Source organism: Dermacentor andersoni, chromosome 8 (assembly GCF_023375885.2).
Source record: "Dermacentor andersoni chromosome 8, qqDerAnde1_hic_scaffold, whole genome shotgun sequence".
NCBI classification, from domain to species: domain Eukaryota; kingdom Metazoa; phylum Arthropoda; class Arachnida; order Ixodida; family Ixodidae; genus Dermacentor; species Dermacentor andersoni.
The window spans coordinates 104,349,078-104,363,192 of record NC_092821.1 but is presented as its reverse complement, the minus strand read 5'-3'; the positions used below and the strand labels follow the sequence as shown (position 1 = coordinate 104,363,192).

The window sequence follows — 14,115 nt, the reverse complement described above, 5'->3', positions numbered from 1 at the left end:
CTTCAAAAGCGATGACTATATTCCTTGACATTTCACTCTCTAATGGACTAAAATCCATTTGCGAAATGTTTTCCTCACCTTGAATGCAATATCCGGGAACTGAAGCAGCTCCAGAGCCTTGATGAACTCATTCACTAGTGGAACCTTGTCCATGGCCTGTTGCAGGCTAAATGTGAGAGAGAACAAATGTTCAGCTATCAAGCAGCTATGAACCTATTGCATACACCTACGAAGCAGTTGAAAACTTACCGGCCTACAAAGTTCTGACAGGCTTTCCTTGTCTTTGGACACTCAAACGTGTAAGCACTGGAGCTTACACGGAAAGGGTAGATTAAGGCCTGGGGGAATACAGGGAAACAAGGAGACATGTTAGCCGAGCCTGAAGAAGTAGAATTTAAGCAAAATGAGTTTTCACAAGACTTAGTAAAAAAAGATGCAAATGCGGTTGCAGTGCATTTTCTGGAATTTGAATACAGGGGAACCTCGATTATGGGACTTTCTTGGTAACACCTAAAAACGTGATACCATCCACGCATCGCATAATCCAGACATCTGACCTAAATAGACGGTTTCGAGCGAAGAAATTGTGAGGAGCTTAAATTTAGGCTGATGACCAATGGTCTGCACGACTCAGAAACCAAGACCGCCAAACAAGTAAATGCAAGAACAATACTGCATTACAGGTGCCACTCACACTTAATTGGTGAGATTTAGTATACTGTGTCCAGTGATATGTGCCTGCCAGCATGCTAAAACATTGTTTTCTAATTTACAGACTTTAAAAAAATCTGCCACTTTCTTATAGCCACACAGCAACATTCACCAGAAGGTTACCTACGGTGGCGTTGCCTGCATAGACGCACCTCCGAATGTCATCGATAGTATGCAGAACAACTGCGAACATGGTCACAAGCATGGCAGTATCTGAGGCGTCGCCCTCATCCGAGGTGGCAACCAGTGCTGTCGGCATGATACGATGACCCGCACGGTACCAGAAACCCAACAACAGATGCGTGAGAAGTCTTGTGTGCTTGCGCGTTGACAAAGCGCTGAACTGCATGCATTAACAAGTGTGTCCGATATGGTCTACAGGCCTTCCGGTGGCTAATTCATGCTTTTTTGCACATGCTTTCGTGCTTTCCATGCACACTAGGGTGGTATCCTCGGTTTATAACTAACTTTCAGAGATAGTTTCACTCTCACGGAACTTGGCAAAGGATGTGTCGAAGTATACGGTCTACAGCGCTCTTGGCACTGTACGAAGATAGCGAGCTTGGCACAGAGCCAAAAACACCATTGGTCCTATATACGAACGTGCCTGGTGAAGGGAGCAGGTGCTGCTGAGAGAAAATGCCGAGAGAGAGCGGAAATGCAATGAGAAGGCAACAAAGAGGCAAAGGCGGGAGGTGGTTGAGCGACTTGGAGAGGGAGAAGGGAAATTAACGCTGAGAGGGCAGCGAATGCGAGGGAAACAGGGAGCTCGAAAACCTGTTGGAGCTTTCCACATGCGAAAGGGCATTCTCCCCTTTCTTATGGAGGGGACAGTGCCATGAGGAAGCTGCCGAAAGCTGGCGGCGCTTCTCATGTGTCCACCATTGAGTTAGCAGTTTCGCACGGGTCATTGTACGAGACGGGACATGCCTAATCTCCCGTCGCATATTCGAGGTTTTTAATGCATTGCGTCTATGGGGATTTCTCCAGGACTGCACTAATCTGTCATAAAACCTAAGATGTTGCAAAATCGGGGAAACTTTAACGGAGGTTCCACTGTATGAGGTTGCAGACTTGCTTCATTTTGTGCAAATTGACTACAAGCACATGTTGATAACTTTAAAGTCATTAGCGTTCAGTTCATGCCGCTTGAGACTGAACCTTTGCCTAATCTGTACAATAATTACACTGCCAATGTACGGCTTTGCAGTTGACGAAAAATACTGGACCATTTTTCTTCAACTGCGAAGCTTTCTTTCTGGGTAACCCACCTTGTAGCCATGTTCTACACAAAGTTAGATCACATGTTTTCTCTTTCGTTATTAAAACTTGCAGCACATGCCCAATAATAAGTGCTTCCAGGTGTATGTAACATGTTTTAAATATTGTTATCTTTATCAGTGCCCTTGCTTTCTATGCACTACGCTGGCATGGACAATTATGCACAGAGTGCCTGAAGGGGTTGAACAGCCTTACGGTGCGAAAACCACTAGTAGGCTATACATAACAGCAGCTGCTATCTCCGCAAGGTAAAATGCGCTGACACAGCCGATCCGTTAGGCTAGGCCCTATGCCATCTTACATTTGGGTAGTGATGAGCCACGCTGTCGACGATGTCAAAGAGGAATGGTCCCACTTGCTTGTCGAGAAGGGCAAGAATCTGGTTGATCCAACGCAGAAACATCCAGCAAGGTACCTTGGAGCACTGGTAGAAGAGATGGGCCACTTTTGTTTCTTCACAGCAAACCACATCGACCCAACGGACAATGAAGTCAAGGAAAGCCTAAGGGAAATTAACCATCCTCCTTAATTGAAATGCATAATTAAATATGAATGAGGATCAAATTTGTGATAATCTTAGATATTTTTAACGACAAAAGAAAAAGGGGAAACTAAACTAGGAGAAAAGACGAATTCTTGCCAGCGTGACTTAAAACCCGCAACTTCTGCATAACACATGCGATCCCCCTCGCAATTAAGCTACAATAGCAAACCTCCATTCACTCACTTTCTTGAGCATTTGTCTATGTGCACTAGACCTAGCCCGGGCAGTGTTAGTTAGCACCACTCAGGCCTTAGCGGCGGATGTGAATATTCTTCCAACCGAAAGTGTCAGAGAACGGGAAGTTGGGAGTAAGCAGCTGACCAATATTACCCTCGTATGCTACCTGAAGGCTGCCAGAGTTGAGGTGCTTTGGTCAGTTTGACAATAAAAGGCGCAGTCCGGAAGAAACAAGATCTTTAGATCAGAATTTATATTTGCTACCCATAAGCGGTCAAAACCAGATACTAGCTTATTTTTCTGCTGTTGTAGCAGAGTATGTCCCAAGTTTTTCTTCGAACAGTGGTTGGTGGCAACACCGTTACGTTCACCGAGACAATATTAATCCTGCTTTGTAGGCGGAAGAAGTGCAATCATGGTTCATTCGGCACAAAACAAGTGATCACTGCTTCCAAATGTGATAATAAAAATAAAGCTATGAAAAATGCCTTCTGTATACAAAAATTTGAGTGCGAACAAGCCAGTGGCAGATTTGAACACTGACACCTGGATGCTTTGTTATGCAACCTACTGTACACGTTGGAGAAAGAAAGAGCCTACTAAGAAGGTCTTATGATTAATGCATAAAAAAATTTATAAATGCAGCAGGCAAAAATCCGCAAAAGGATCAGATTATTAGAACGATTCTAGTCACTCTCAACTCCTTTGCTGCAACAGCAATGCCATTACAGTGGACACAGGCATCTTCCGAAGAACAACATCTTTGCTATGCACAATGTCATTGTTTGCTACAGCATTGTGTGTTGTGACTTCTGAAATGCATGCACAGATGCTGCTGCTCTCAGAGTCCCTGTGAGGGCATGATACCTTGCACAAATTACCAAGTGCAAATGATTCATAATAGTCCAGTGATTAAAGTGTCTTGCTCCGAATAGACATCGCTTCAGGGGCATGGAGTTCAAAGTCTAGCAGCAGTGGTGGGTGAAGTTTTAATTTTATTTTCTCTATGGCAAAGACAAACTTAAAGATGAGAAGGTGGCTTGATGAAAGCCTGATAAACTACGATGACGGCCATTGCTGTCAGTGCACGGGTGGACAAACTTAGCAAACTTACCTTTGGGACTGAGCATGTGTTGGTGGGCTAGTTGGTTAAGCATGATTACAAAGACGGCGACGAATAAAACAACACACGAAGAAGGGGGACACGAGACAGCACGTAGGTGCCTTGTGCGATGCAGATGACTGCCCTGTTTATTCTTGTTGTTTTGATCCTTGACAGCAGCTATATATTACTATGTCAAGAAATAAAACACTCGGTTGTTAGTTAGTGCGCCTACGTGCTGTCTCGTGTCCCCCTTCTTAGTGTGTTGTTTTATTCGGCGCCCTCTTTGTAATCAATCTTACCTTTGGGCCTTTTACCGTTTGCTTTTACCATACAGACTTGTGTGAGGAATTCACTTAGCTGTACGCCCAACATAGCAAAAAAAAAAAAATTCCAATGAAGAAGCAATTGCGTTCAGCGCCCCAATGCCATACGCATGCACTGGTGAATTTTTGCGTGCTGTGCACTTCCGCAAGCCACTGCTAGATGGCGAGCGCTGTGCTTTGACCTCGGATGCACTGGCACATCTGAGGAATCCAGGGTATGCACAAGTCACTGGCTGTGCCAGCACCATTTTGACCGAAAGGTTCAATCCCGTGTGAACGCCGCACCTTGTCAAAATTGTGAAAAGAAGCGGCGCTTACACGAGTCTATATGGTAACTGCAGTTACAGTAATTACAGTTACCTGGCCTCTCATTGCCTAGCAATTCAATGTACCAGTGTTTTGTGGCAAGAACTACTGTTATCATGGCACAGGTGGAAGCCATGGCCCGCATAGCACGATGACATTGGTCCGCTGGCACTTTGCTCGGCTTGGCTGTGGCCGTATGCCGAGCTCTCCTTGCACAGATGCACCGACTCGATCCATGCAAGTCAATGCAGCAGTACTCACCTGCGCAATGAAGGCCTCCCCGCAGGATGGATGATGCTGTAGTAACTGCAGGAGTTGGGGAAACATGTCGGGTGCTTGGCTGTGACCCAGTCGCATGGCGGTCAGCACAGCATCCACCAGGATTTGTGGGCACTCGTCGCGCCGTCTCAGACTTGGCTCGCCTTGTGTTGACAATGTGCATGGGAAAAAGAGACATCAGGTGAGTTGAGTGCCGCATGCAGCGTTAAATTCCCTTCAACATTGATTGATCTTGTTTCAGATATGATGTCTATTATGGGGACAAGGGACAATGTTCAGCTCACTTGCATAGTCTAACTGGTCTTTGATTGCAGGTTAAAAAACAAACAGAGAAACCATAGAAGAAAAACACTTCATAAGCTTGTTTCAGGTTACTCATAAGTAGACTTGTTTGTTGCAGACACACTTACACGCATGATAATGGTAAATGGAGAAGTCTTTTAGGTGCACATACGAAAAAAAAAAGAGCAAATAACGTCTAATCATGTCCTTAACGTCCATAAGAATGCGCGTCTGTTTGCTATTTGATGGGAGAGCTTGGATGGTTTAGCAAGCAGTAAACGACAGCTGTTTATTTTTCACACAGCTCAAACATGCACATGCATGCACAAGCATTACATGCCTGCACAGTGACATACAGGTGCATTGTTGCTTTTACTTGATGTCGCTGATATTAGTGACAAACCTCCTTTTTCACTTTTAGAACCTCACCAGGAAACCTAGAATGCACATTATTACAGAGCCATACCAAGACAGCGCACCTTAGAAAGTGCAAAGAGCACTGGAATGTCAGTAACACAGTTGTGCGCAATTACACTTAATTCTAAAAGCAGAGTGCAGGATTGTGCTAGTTTGTTGGTGATATTTAGACTAACAGGGCTAATGTGACACCAGGACACCAAAGAAGAGAAGGGACAAATATGCCACAGTGTTGGTTCCTTCTTTTCTCTGGGTGTCCAAGTTTTACGTTCATGCTTTTAGTCTAACTAGCTTTAAAGAAGCGTATCTGAAGGCCAACTGAAACAAAATTTTGAACCACGTAAGAAACGTGGTTTCAGATAGTGAAGGGAAAGAGCAGCCTACACGCAAAATTTGATTTTTGAAATATGCTTTGATGCGGCATATAAAACTTGTGAAAGAAAATATTTTTTATACCATAATTAAAAAGAAAGGATGCTGCCATTACTGTTCAATGGAAATGATACATGATCCAGAAATCATGGGTTCTTGGTATGACCTCCGAGATTGGGCACCACCAGTGGCTGCTCCACGGCGTGGTAAAAAATCTCAGAGGCAAGGCGCCGGGCCGAGACTTACATCCTATCCACTAACCACCAGGTGCACAAGTCTGCTTAGTTACTAAAGTAGCCATTCATCGATTTGACTCCAGTTAATTAAACTTTTGGTTCACTTTATCCCGACTAAAGGTCCCAGCAGGTGCCCATGCGTTTCTATGGGCCTAAACTTTCATTACTTCGATCCTGAAATTGAAATTCGCCACACAAATTGAACTTGACCCGTCAACATGCATGTGCCTGACCCCTGTGGTGACCCCAACTGCAACCCCTTTAGTGGCACCATGTCTTGGTGGAGCTTAGGGTACACTGAAGGCGTTGAACACACATCTTCTTCCATCAAAAATGCCTATTTTTAGCCTGCCCTAGAAAGATTTTCAAGATATAACAGTAGCTCGGAATGTGTGATTACGATATTTACCTGATTCAAATGTGCACCTTTTTGTCCCATGATAAATGGGCCAAAAATTGACTGTGCAGGGCAATCGAATACGAAAACAAAACCACATTTACGACGCTTGTGTGCTTCACCACATATCACAAGTGTAGTGCGACGAAGCTGACTTTAGAAAACTAGCTGCCACAGTGCAACACACATCAGACTTTTGACCATTTTTGTTGCTAAATACTGGGTGTGCGTTAGATTTATACTTTTACTTAGGAGCTTTCATGTCACTTCTACGTTAGTTTTGTACTTTGGACACATAGAAAGCGTGTATATGTTTGATTTACGGCGTGTTAGAATCGGGCAATTACTGCTAAATGAATCTGCAGTGTGTTTTGGCATTTCTTTTATTGCGATAGCAATTATATGGACACTTCAGGCAAATTTCTGCCGTCGGCATTGCTGTAATCTTCCGTATAAAGCCCAAGTGCGGTAACATCTGCGTATGAGCACAGGGAAATAGAACCCTGCATATTGGGCTCCCTGTGTACAGGCTGCGTATACGTGGCCCCACAGGCCCTATATTGAAAGTGATCTGCGGTGGGTACAGCGTTTCGGTGCGCCGAGGGCTGGTGGCTTTGTGTGTGCTGTGTTGGCTGCCGCTTAGTTCACATTGAAGCAAGTCGCAGCACAAAGGACTATTCGCTTGCTGCTGCTGCTCTTCCTCATGCCAGTGTTCTGACAGCGAGCATCCACGGTTATCGAGTGAGATGCGTTCACGTTTTCCTGAGTGCACAGGACAACATGCTTGTTAATTTAATTAGTAGGCAAACATTTGCAGCAGTTTATGCAGCTGATAAAAAGACTAACTTTACTTTGTACTGCTGTCTAATAACTTGTGTGGGGGTGCGCGACTCTCATGCGTCCCCTGATATGTTGTTTTCCCGCATAGCTCCCGTCTCCTGTAATCCGGCTTCGCCGCGTGGCTTTATGGCCGGTCGCTATGCTTGCAGGGTAGTACGAAAGAAGGCGCAAGTGTTGCTCTGCTAATGCCACCTAACGGCGAGGTAACTTGGGTGCAAAAAGGAGAAGGCTATTCCTCTTTGGCTCGGGGTCGGCAAGTGGCGTGGACGTTCTGCATGTGTGTCGATCCATGCTTCTGCGAGACCGTCTCGCAAACCTATCCTGGAACGAACGAACACGATCGTTCGAATGTGCCACCATTCACATGCCCGTATGAGCGAACGACCAGGCATTGGTATCCAGCATGGGGCAAACATATTCGCTTGCTATGCGGTTGCAGTGTGTCGGACTTTTGCGATTTTTAACGCACCCGTCAACATGTTTTGTGGATAGCAACTCGGCTAGCAGGCATTAGTCTATAAATGCAATAAATGGTGCAATAAAAAAGGTGCAACAAACGCCCTTTTGATTGTTTGCACTACTCTGTTGTCGTTCCTTTGTCCCAAGAGCACGGGTGAGAACCCCACACTTGCTATCGCAATTGTTGTTTCGCCTTTCTGGCAAAACTAAGACTTTCTTCTGCATGTTATATATTTTGACCAATCGCATAATTCGATCAATTTTGTCGGTGCCCTCAGGGTCGAATTAACAGAAGTTGACTCTATTTAAAGGCTGCTAATAGGAAGATTACACCATTACCAGCCCTGCATGTTTGCCAAGATTGCTTCAATAGTACATATACACATTTATAATGAATTAAGTCAAAGTGAAACTTCTTTTGAATCTGGCCTTTAATAAAACAATTTGTAGCAGAAGTGAAAACGTATGAAAGACATTTGTCTTGAAACTAAGGTCAAGCGCATGTAAAATAGAACTCAGACAAAGCTGCGAAATTCTGATTTTGGGACTAAATTTGTTGCTAAGTAAATGCGCTGTGCATATTGGTGGCAACTAAGTATTGTTTCTTTGTGGCCCAAGGTGTGAGGTTATGCCAATCTATGCCCTTAGCATGCCCTCAAGTATTATGAGATTTCGTAAAGATTAGAGACTCGACTAGCAAAAAAAAGCTTTACTGTATTTATACACATATGACACACATTAAAAAACACATAAATTATGCTAATTGCCTCTTTATGCCTTTTACTCCCTCAAAGCTACCTAGACTAGAGGGCTACTACAAATTCGGTGAGCTTTGTACAATTGCTGACCACAAAAATATCAAGCCCCCTAAGCTCTCCTAACTAATATTATCACTCATTGCATAGTGAGGGTCCCCAGCTATGTCATCTTCTATGCCATGAGGTAACATATAAGGGCCTATTGGCCAGTCGCATGCTTCAAAGATCATGTACTATGTGATGTCCTCAGTTCAAAAGAACATTCCGCATGCACTGCCCTGGCCATGAGTGGCGGCGCTGGCTAACATTCCCATTGCTAGGTCCAGTACACATAGGCAAAAAAAGGTCAGGGGGTCTACCAACCAGGAAAACTGGGAAAACTGGAAATTCTCAGGGAATTTCAAGTCTGGAAATACTCAAGGAAAACTCAGGGAATTTGTGCTTCTATCAGGGAAAATTAGCTGCAATTTTATTGAAAGGGAACGGAAGTCGTGTTATTGCTGGCTCCAGTAACAGAGGAATCACAATGAATTGTCATTGATGCCGTGTCATCGGCACGAGGTATATCCAAAGTAGTCAACGACCGATTTTTCGGACATGCCCGATAATTCGCACGGCTTCGCGGCACCACCACGTACTCCATATAGTCAATGTATATTGCCCTGACTGCAGGTCTGAAATGGCATTAATCAAAGCCACCACCGTCGCCATTTTGATTATCTCGCCGCCTCGAACCGGCACTCTCGCACGCAGATCCGCTGGCAGCCGTAGCCACCACCAAGGCAACGTCAGGCCTAGCTGCTTCTACGTTTGCTATCAAGCTTCTTGTCGTGCGGTGCCGTGTTTTTCATTGAAAGAATTCGCCACTGTCAGCAATGGCACCGACTGTGCCTTTGTAATCCTCGCGAATGGCTTCGAAGCTCGCAAAGCACAGCATGTTGCATAATGCCACTCTCCGAAAGTTAGCTTCGCCTCAGTACAGAAATGTTACGCGGTGAAGCATAAGAGTGGGAAGGGGCAATTGTCACGGGGCACAATATGTATTCCTTAAGTATACACGCGTGCACCCCTGTCTCCTGTCACAGTACAAGCACTGATATGCCTAATAAGTGTACTGACAGGCCTTAAAAACATTTTCGGACGTGCTTGTGCCAATTTTAGCCCTTAAGGGCAGTTAAAGACATGCATTCATTTTTTTCGGACTGCCCGATTTTTCCGATGTTTTTGCGGCCACTAGGGAGTCCGAAAAATCGGACGTTGACTGTACAACTGACCAAGAGGATGCTTCAAATGGTCCATGGGGTGAACGCGTCGTGGAAGGAGGAAGAGAACAGAAAGGACCGACACACTGAGGAATTAACAGGAAAGGAAGCATGCCGCCGCCTCTTTGAAGGAGCTTGAGCTCAAAAAACAAAGTGTTGGCTGACGCAGAGGTGCAGGTGTCCCACATCCAAACCAAAATAAACTCTTTAAAGCAGTGAAACCCAACACAGAGATGTTGTGTATTGGCCGAGAGTATGTCAGGACAGTTGAGGTTGACTTCCCAGCTGCTGAGAAGGAATCTTAGTCGTGACAAAGTTCAGGCCTCATACCGATGAGCTTGCTATCAGTTGATAGAAATAGCTCATATTTGAAAATATTTACATCTGTACGCATCTTCTTTTCATTCGTATTTGAAAATGTTCGACTCAATTTGGAATGGTTTTTACCATTTTTTTTTCGCTGTGCATTTTACTAACACCTTCCTTCTGTTTTCTTTTTAAATAAAATAGATATTAGTCCTTGCTATCCAAACTGGATTAAGTCATTTTTTTTGTTTCAACATGCTTACTAGAGAGTGACAGCGTCGGGCAGCATGGTGTCCAGCCTGTCTTGACATAAATCAAAGTTCTGGCTCATTCAGGGAATTTGGAAATGTCAACTTGGTAGACACCCTGAAGGTATACAGTGGTGGCACAGGCGCAAGTGGCAGACTACCGCATGCATCACACGGAGGCTGTGGATCCAACTCCCACCACTGGAAAGCTGTCCTTTCGTTTGCTTTTATTTCCCTTTCCTCATAGTTTTTACATTTCAATTTAAAATACAGTGTTTCTCCTATGCTTTCCCCAGCTTTGTAGTCTGTCAGCCACATATGGCTGATGCCAACAAAAAAGAATTGAGCCCTTCAGTTCTCCCTATTCTTCTCGTCACTAAATGCACAAGAATGTTTCTCCTATGCTTTCCCCAGCTTTGTAGTCTGTCAGCCACATATGGCTGATGCCAACAAAAAAGAATTGAGCCCTTCAGTTCTCCCTATTCTTCTCGTCACTAAATGCACAAGAATGTTGCCCGTGTTCTGTGCTTGTCAGAGTGAAGCCTCCTTGTTAAAAGAAAACTGAACCTTCAGCCTCACGTTCAGTACCAGAATATCATAAGCGCTACATCACTGCAGTGGGCACTCACCGCTTTGTTCTGCCTGCAAAATGCTGCTGCAGAAAACTGCCACGCTCAGGTGAGCATCAGCTTTCAGCTCCGGCGACGCCTTTTCCACGGCGGTGGCGGCGAGGTGCTGATGGAGTGCTTCATCACAGACTGACTGTGCCGTCTGCAATGATTCGGTGCGATTATTCCCAGACTCGAATGGAAGCACACCACTTAAAAGTGCCTTGCAAGTATCTCAGCATGGTGTCACTGCCCATACTTGCTGGTATCACCTCACCTGTAAACGTATTATTGATTGATTGATCAATAAATCAAAGGAGTTATAATTAAGCTACATAGCGGCAATTTTAATGCATTGATTTTCCGTCTGTTCTCGTGCAAATAGTTTGAAATTGATTGTTTATCAATCAATTTCAAACTATTTGCACAAAAATGGACAGAAAAGCAAGAATGCATTAAATTGCAGTTAGGTTCATCAACTGATAATCGTCAATCAATCAATGGCAAACTATTCATGCTAGAAACAGATAGAAAAGCAGCACATGAAAGCTGCTATTGGTAACTTGACAGTTCCACATCCTCCACTACGTCAACCTTGAAGTGGCAGCAGCGTAAGACATATGAAGGAGGAATATTTGTAAGCCGCATCAAAATGAAAGATAAGATTAATATATTGGTCAAAAAGCTTTACAGAAGCAAACAATGCAGTCACATTTACAAAAAGTAAGTGGACCTGACTTGATGCACTAGCAAAGAACATAGCAGTAATTCAAAAGAGATGACGATCTGAAGCATGAATGCTGCATTTTAGAACTTATATGTGCTACGTGAACTTTCCATGTTTCAGCTTTTCTCTTCACATAGTATGGCTAATCTTTTTCTAAACAAGAAACTCTAGAATGGTAATGCAAATTTTCTTTAAACTTAACAAAGTTTTCAGATCAGATTTAGCTCTTCACTTCCTTCATGAATGACCAGAGTGTGCTTTGGACAACATGCAACTTATGCAGTCAGGTGGCAAAATTATAATCTGTTCAACAATGTATTTTCACCATCGGTGTGATGTTCCATTGTGAAAAATTCATCTATGTCATGTTAGGCCCCCATATCACTCTGGGACAAGCCAACTGGAGCATTCATATTTTGCCAGCTTCATTGAAAATTGGAACAATGTACCTATTGTACTGGTGAATTGCAACAAGGTTGAATTTTTTTTTGTAACCCCCCCCCCCTTTCATCTGCAATAATGCCGTAGTGGTGCTGCAGGACTGTTTCAATGAAGAGCAAATAAATAATCCTAATAAAGTGAGGGCTAAGTTACAGGTACAGACTCACAATGGCCTGGTTATCGTCGGAGAGTTTCAGCGCTGCCTTCTGGTCCTCAGTCATCTGTCCACCAGCCCTCAGGACTAATGACAGTCCAGACATCAGCTGTCCCCTCAGCATCTTGTATTTCACACTGTGCACAATGTCGACCACCATACCTCCAGCAGCTGCATCTGCAGAAGAGAACATCAATGTGTGAAGCAGTTCCAGAATCCACTAAGGTCCTCTTTCTCTTCCTAATTTTTACGAGAGCAAACAGCAATACACTGACTGAGGAATACTACTACTACAGTAGATTTCCGTAAATTCGATCCTGACCCAAAATCCTGGCCGGCACCCATGCATTTCTATGGGCCTGAACTTTTGTTACTTCGACCCTGAAATTTGCCTTCACCAGATAATGCAAACTTGGTCAGCAAGCACACGCCTGACCCCTGTGGTGACCTCAGGGCGACCCCTCTAGTGGCAAAGTCTGTCTCGGTGGAGCTTAAGAGATAGTGAATGTGTTGAAGGCGTGTCATCTCACATAGAAAACACTTATTGTCAGCCTGTTATAGGAGAATTTTGAAGCAATAACTATAGCTCACAATGTCCGATTATGGTAATAACTCAATTCTAATGCGCACCTTTCTTTTCTCTGAGAAAATTGGGTCATAAATTGCCTGCATGGTAGTAGGGCACAAATTAAAACTGCCTTCGTGGCATTCGCATGCTTTACCGCATAACAGGCGTATACTGCGGCAAAACTGACTAAGAAACCAGCCGCCAATGTGCAGCACACATTAAGACACTTTACCATTTTTCTCTATTTTGCTAAAAGAAATAATATATCCGGGTGCACGTTACATTTGTACTTTGCTTATGTGCTCTAATATCATTTTAACGCTAGTTTTCTACATTCCAACACAACAAAGAACAAAACAGACAATTTTCAATAAAAAAAAACATCATGAGCCATTCCACTCTGTGAAGGTGGTTGACCAGCGAAGCTGGTCAACAACACGGAGCACATGACATGGAAGTGACACATAATTTTCAACAAAGGTACAAACTAATTTATTGTCTTGATGGCTGATCATCGTGACAAAAGGTACGCACACTCATTTATTGTCTTGATCAGTGGTCATTATTTCACTTGCAACTGCAATCACATTCTTTGATAATGTCAAATTCATGCATGCATGCCGCTGGGTGATTGGTGTGGCATCGTAAAGGAAATGTCTGCAACACGGAATGCGTAAACCGCTTCCTTTTCGGTGCCGACACATCCACATTGAAATCACCGACAATGACAACAGGGGTAGGTAGTGTCATCGCAGCTAATTCTCGCAAAGTGAGCAGCCATGAACCTTATGGTGGTGGTGGTGGTAAAACTTTATTTCCGAAAAGTGTTGTGAAGGACACCTGACATCAAGGTGTAGAGGGCACCTCCCATGTCGGGACGGGGAGCCCTAGGTTCTCCACCGCTTCACGGGTCTTCTGGACAGCTCAGAGTTGGTCTTGTATGGCTCACTGCTCCTAAGAGCATCGCCCCACGTGTTCTTGTCCTCCAGATACGAGGCCTGCGTCGCACATCCCTACAACATGTGTCCCAAGTTCACGTGTCCACTGCACTGTGCACAAGTGAATGATCCGTTGTAGTCCGGGTCAATTTGGCTCATATGGCAAGGATTGAGGTACGAATTCGTCTGTAGCAAGCGGAGAGTGACTGACTGCATCCTGTTAAGTTCCTCGTTTGGAAGCCAGAATTGAACCTTATGGGACTGTGGGTCATTGCATTTTTTGCTTGCTTATGGGGGTATGAGCCATTGATGATGACAATTTTCGACATGATGTTTTGTATGTTGTATGTGTGATTAGAAAGAACTTAAGCACTGC

General features: G+C 44.1%; 1 protein-coding gene across 1 annotated transcript in view; it reads right to left on the bottom strand.

Moving 5' to 3' along the window:
* Window positions 1-14,115, bottom strand: part of LOC126529470 (DNA-dependent protein kinase catalytic subunit-like) — a 181,166-nt gene that overhangs the window by 27,482 nt on the left and 139,569 nt on the right. The window contains exons 76-81 of the mRNA XM_072284110.1: window positions 12,247-12,410; window positions 10,933-11,074; window positions 4,709-4,869; window positions 2,294-2,416; window positions 250-338; window positions 79-166 (exon numbers count right to left, since the gene is read on the bottom strand). Of these exons, the coding sequence (XP_072140211.1) occupies window positions 79-166; window positions 250-338; window positions 2,294-2,416; window positions 4,709-4,869; window positions 10,933-11,074; window positions 12,247-12,410 (767 nt within the window). The remainder of the gene's footprint in view (window positions 1-78; window positions 167-249; window positions 339-2,293; window positions 2,417-4,708; window positions 4,870-10,932; window positions 11,075-12,246; window positions 12,411-14,115) is intronic.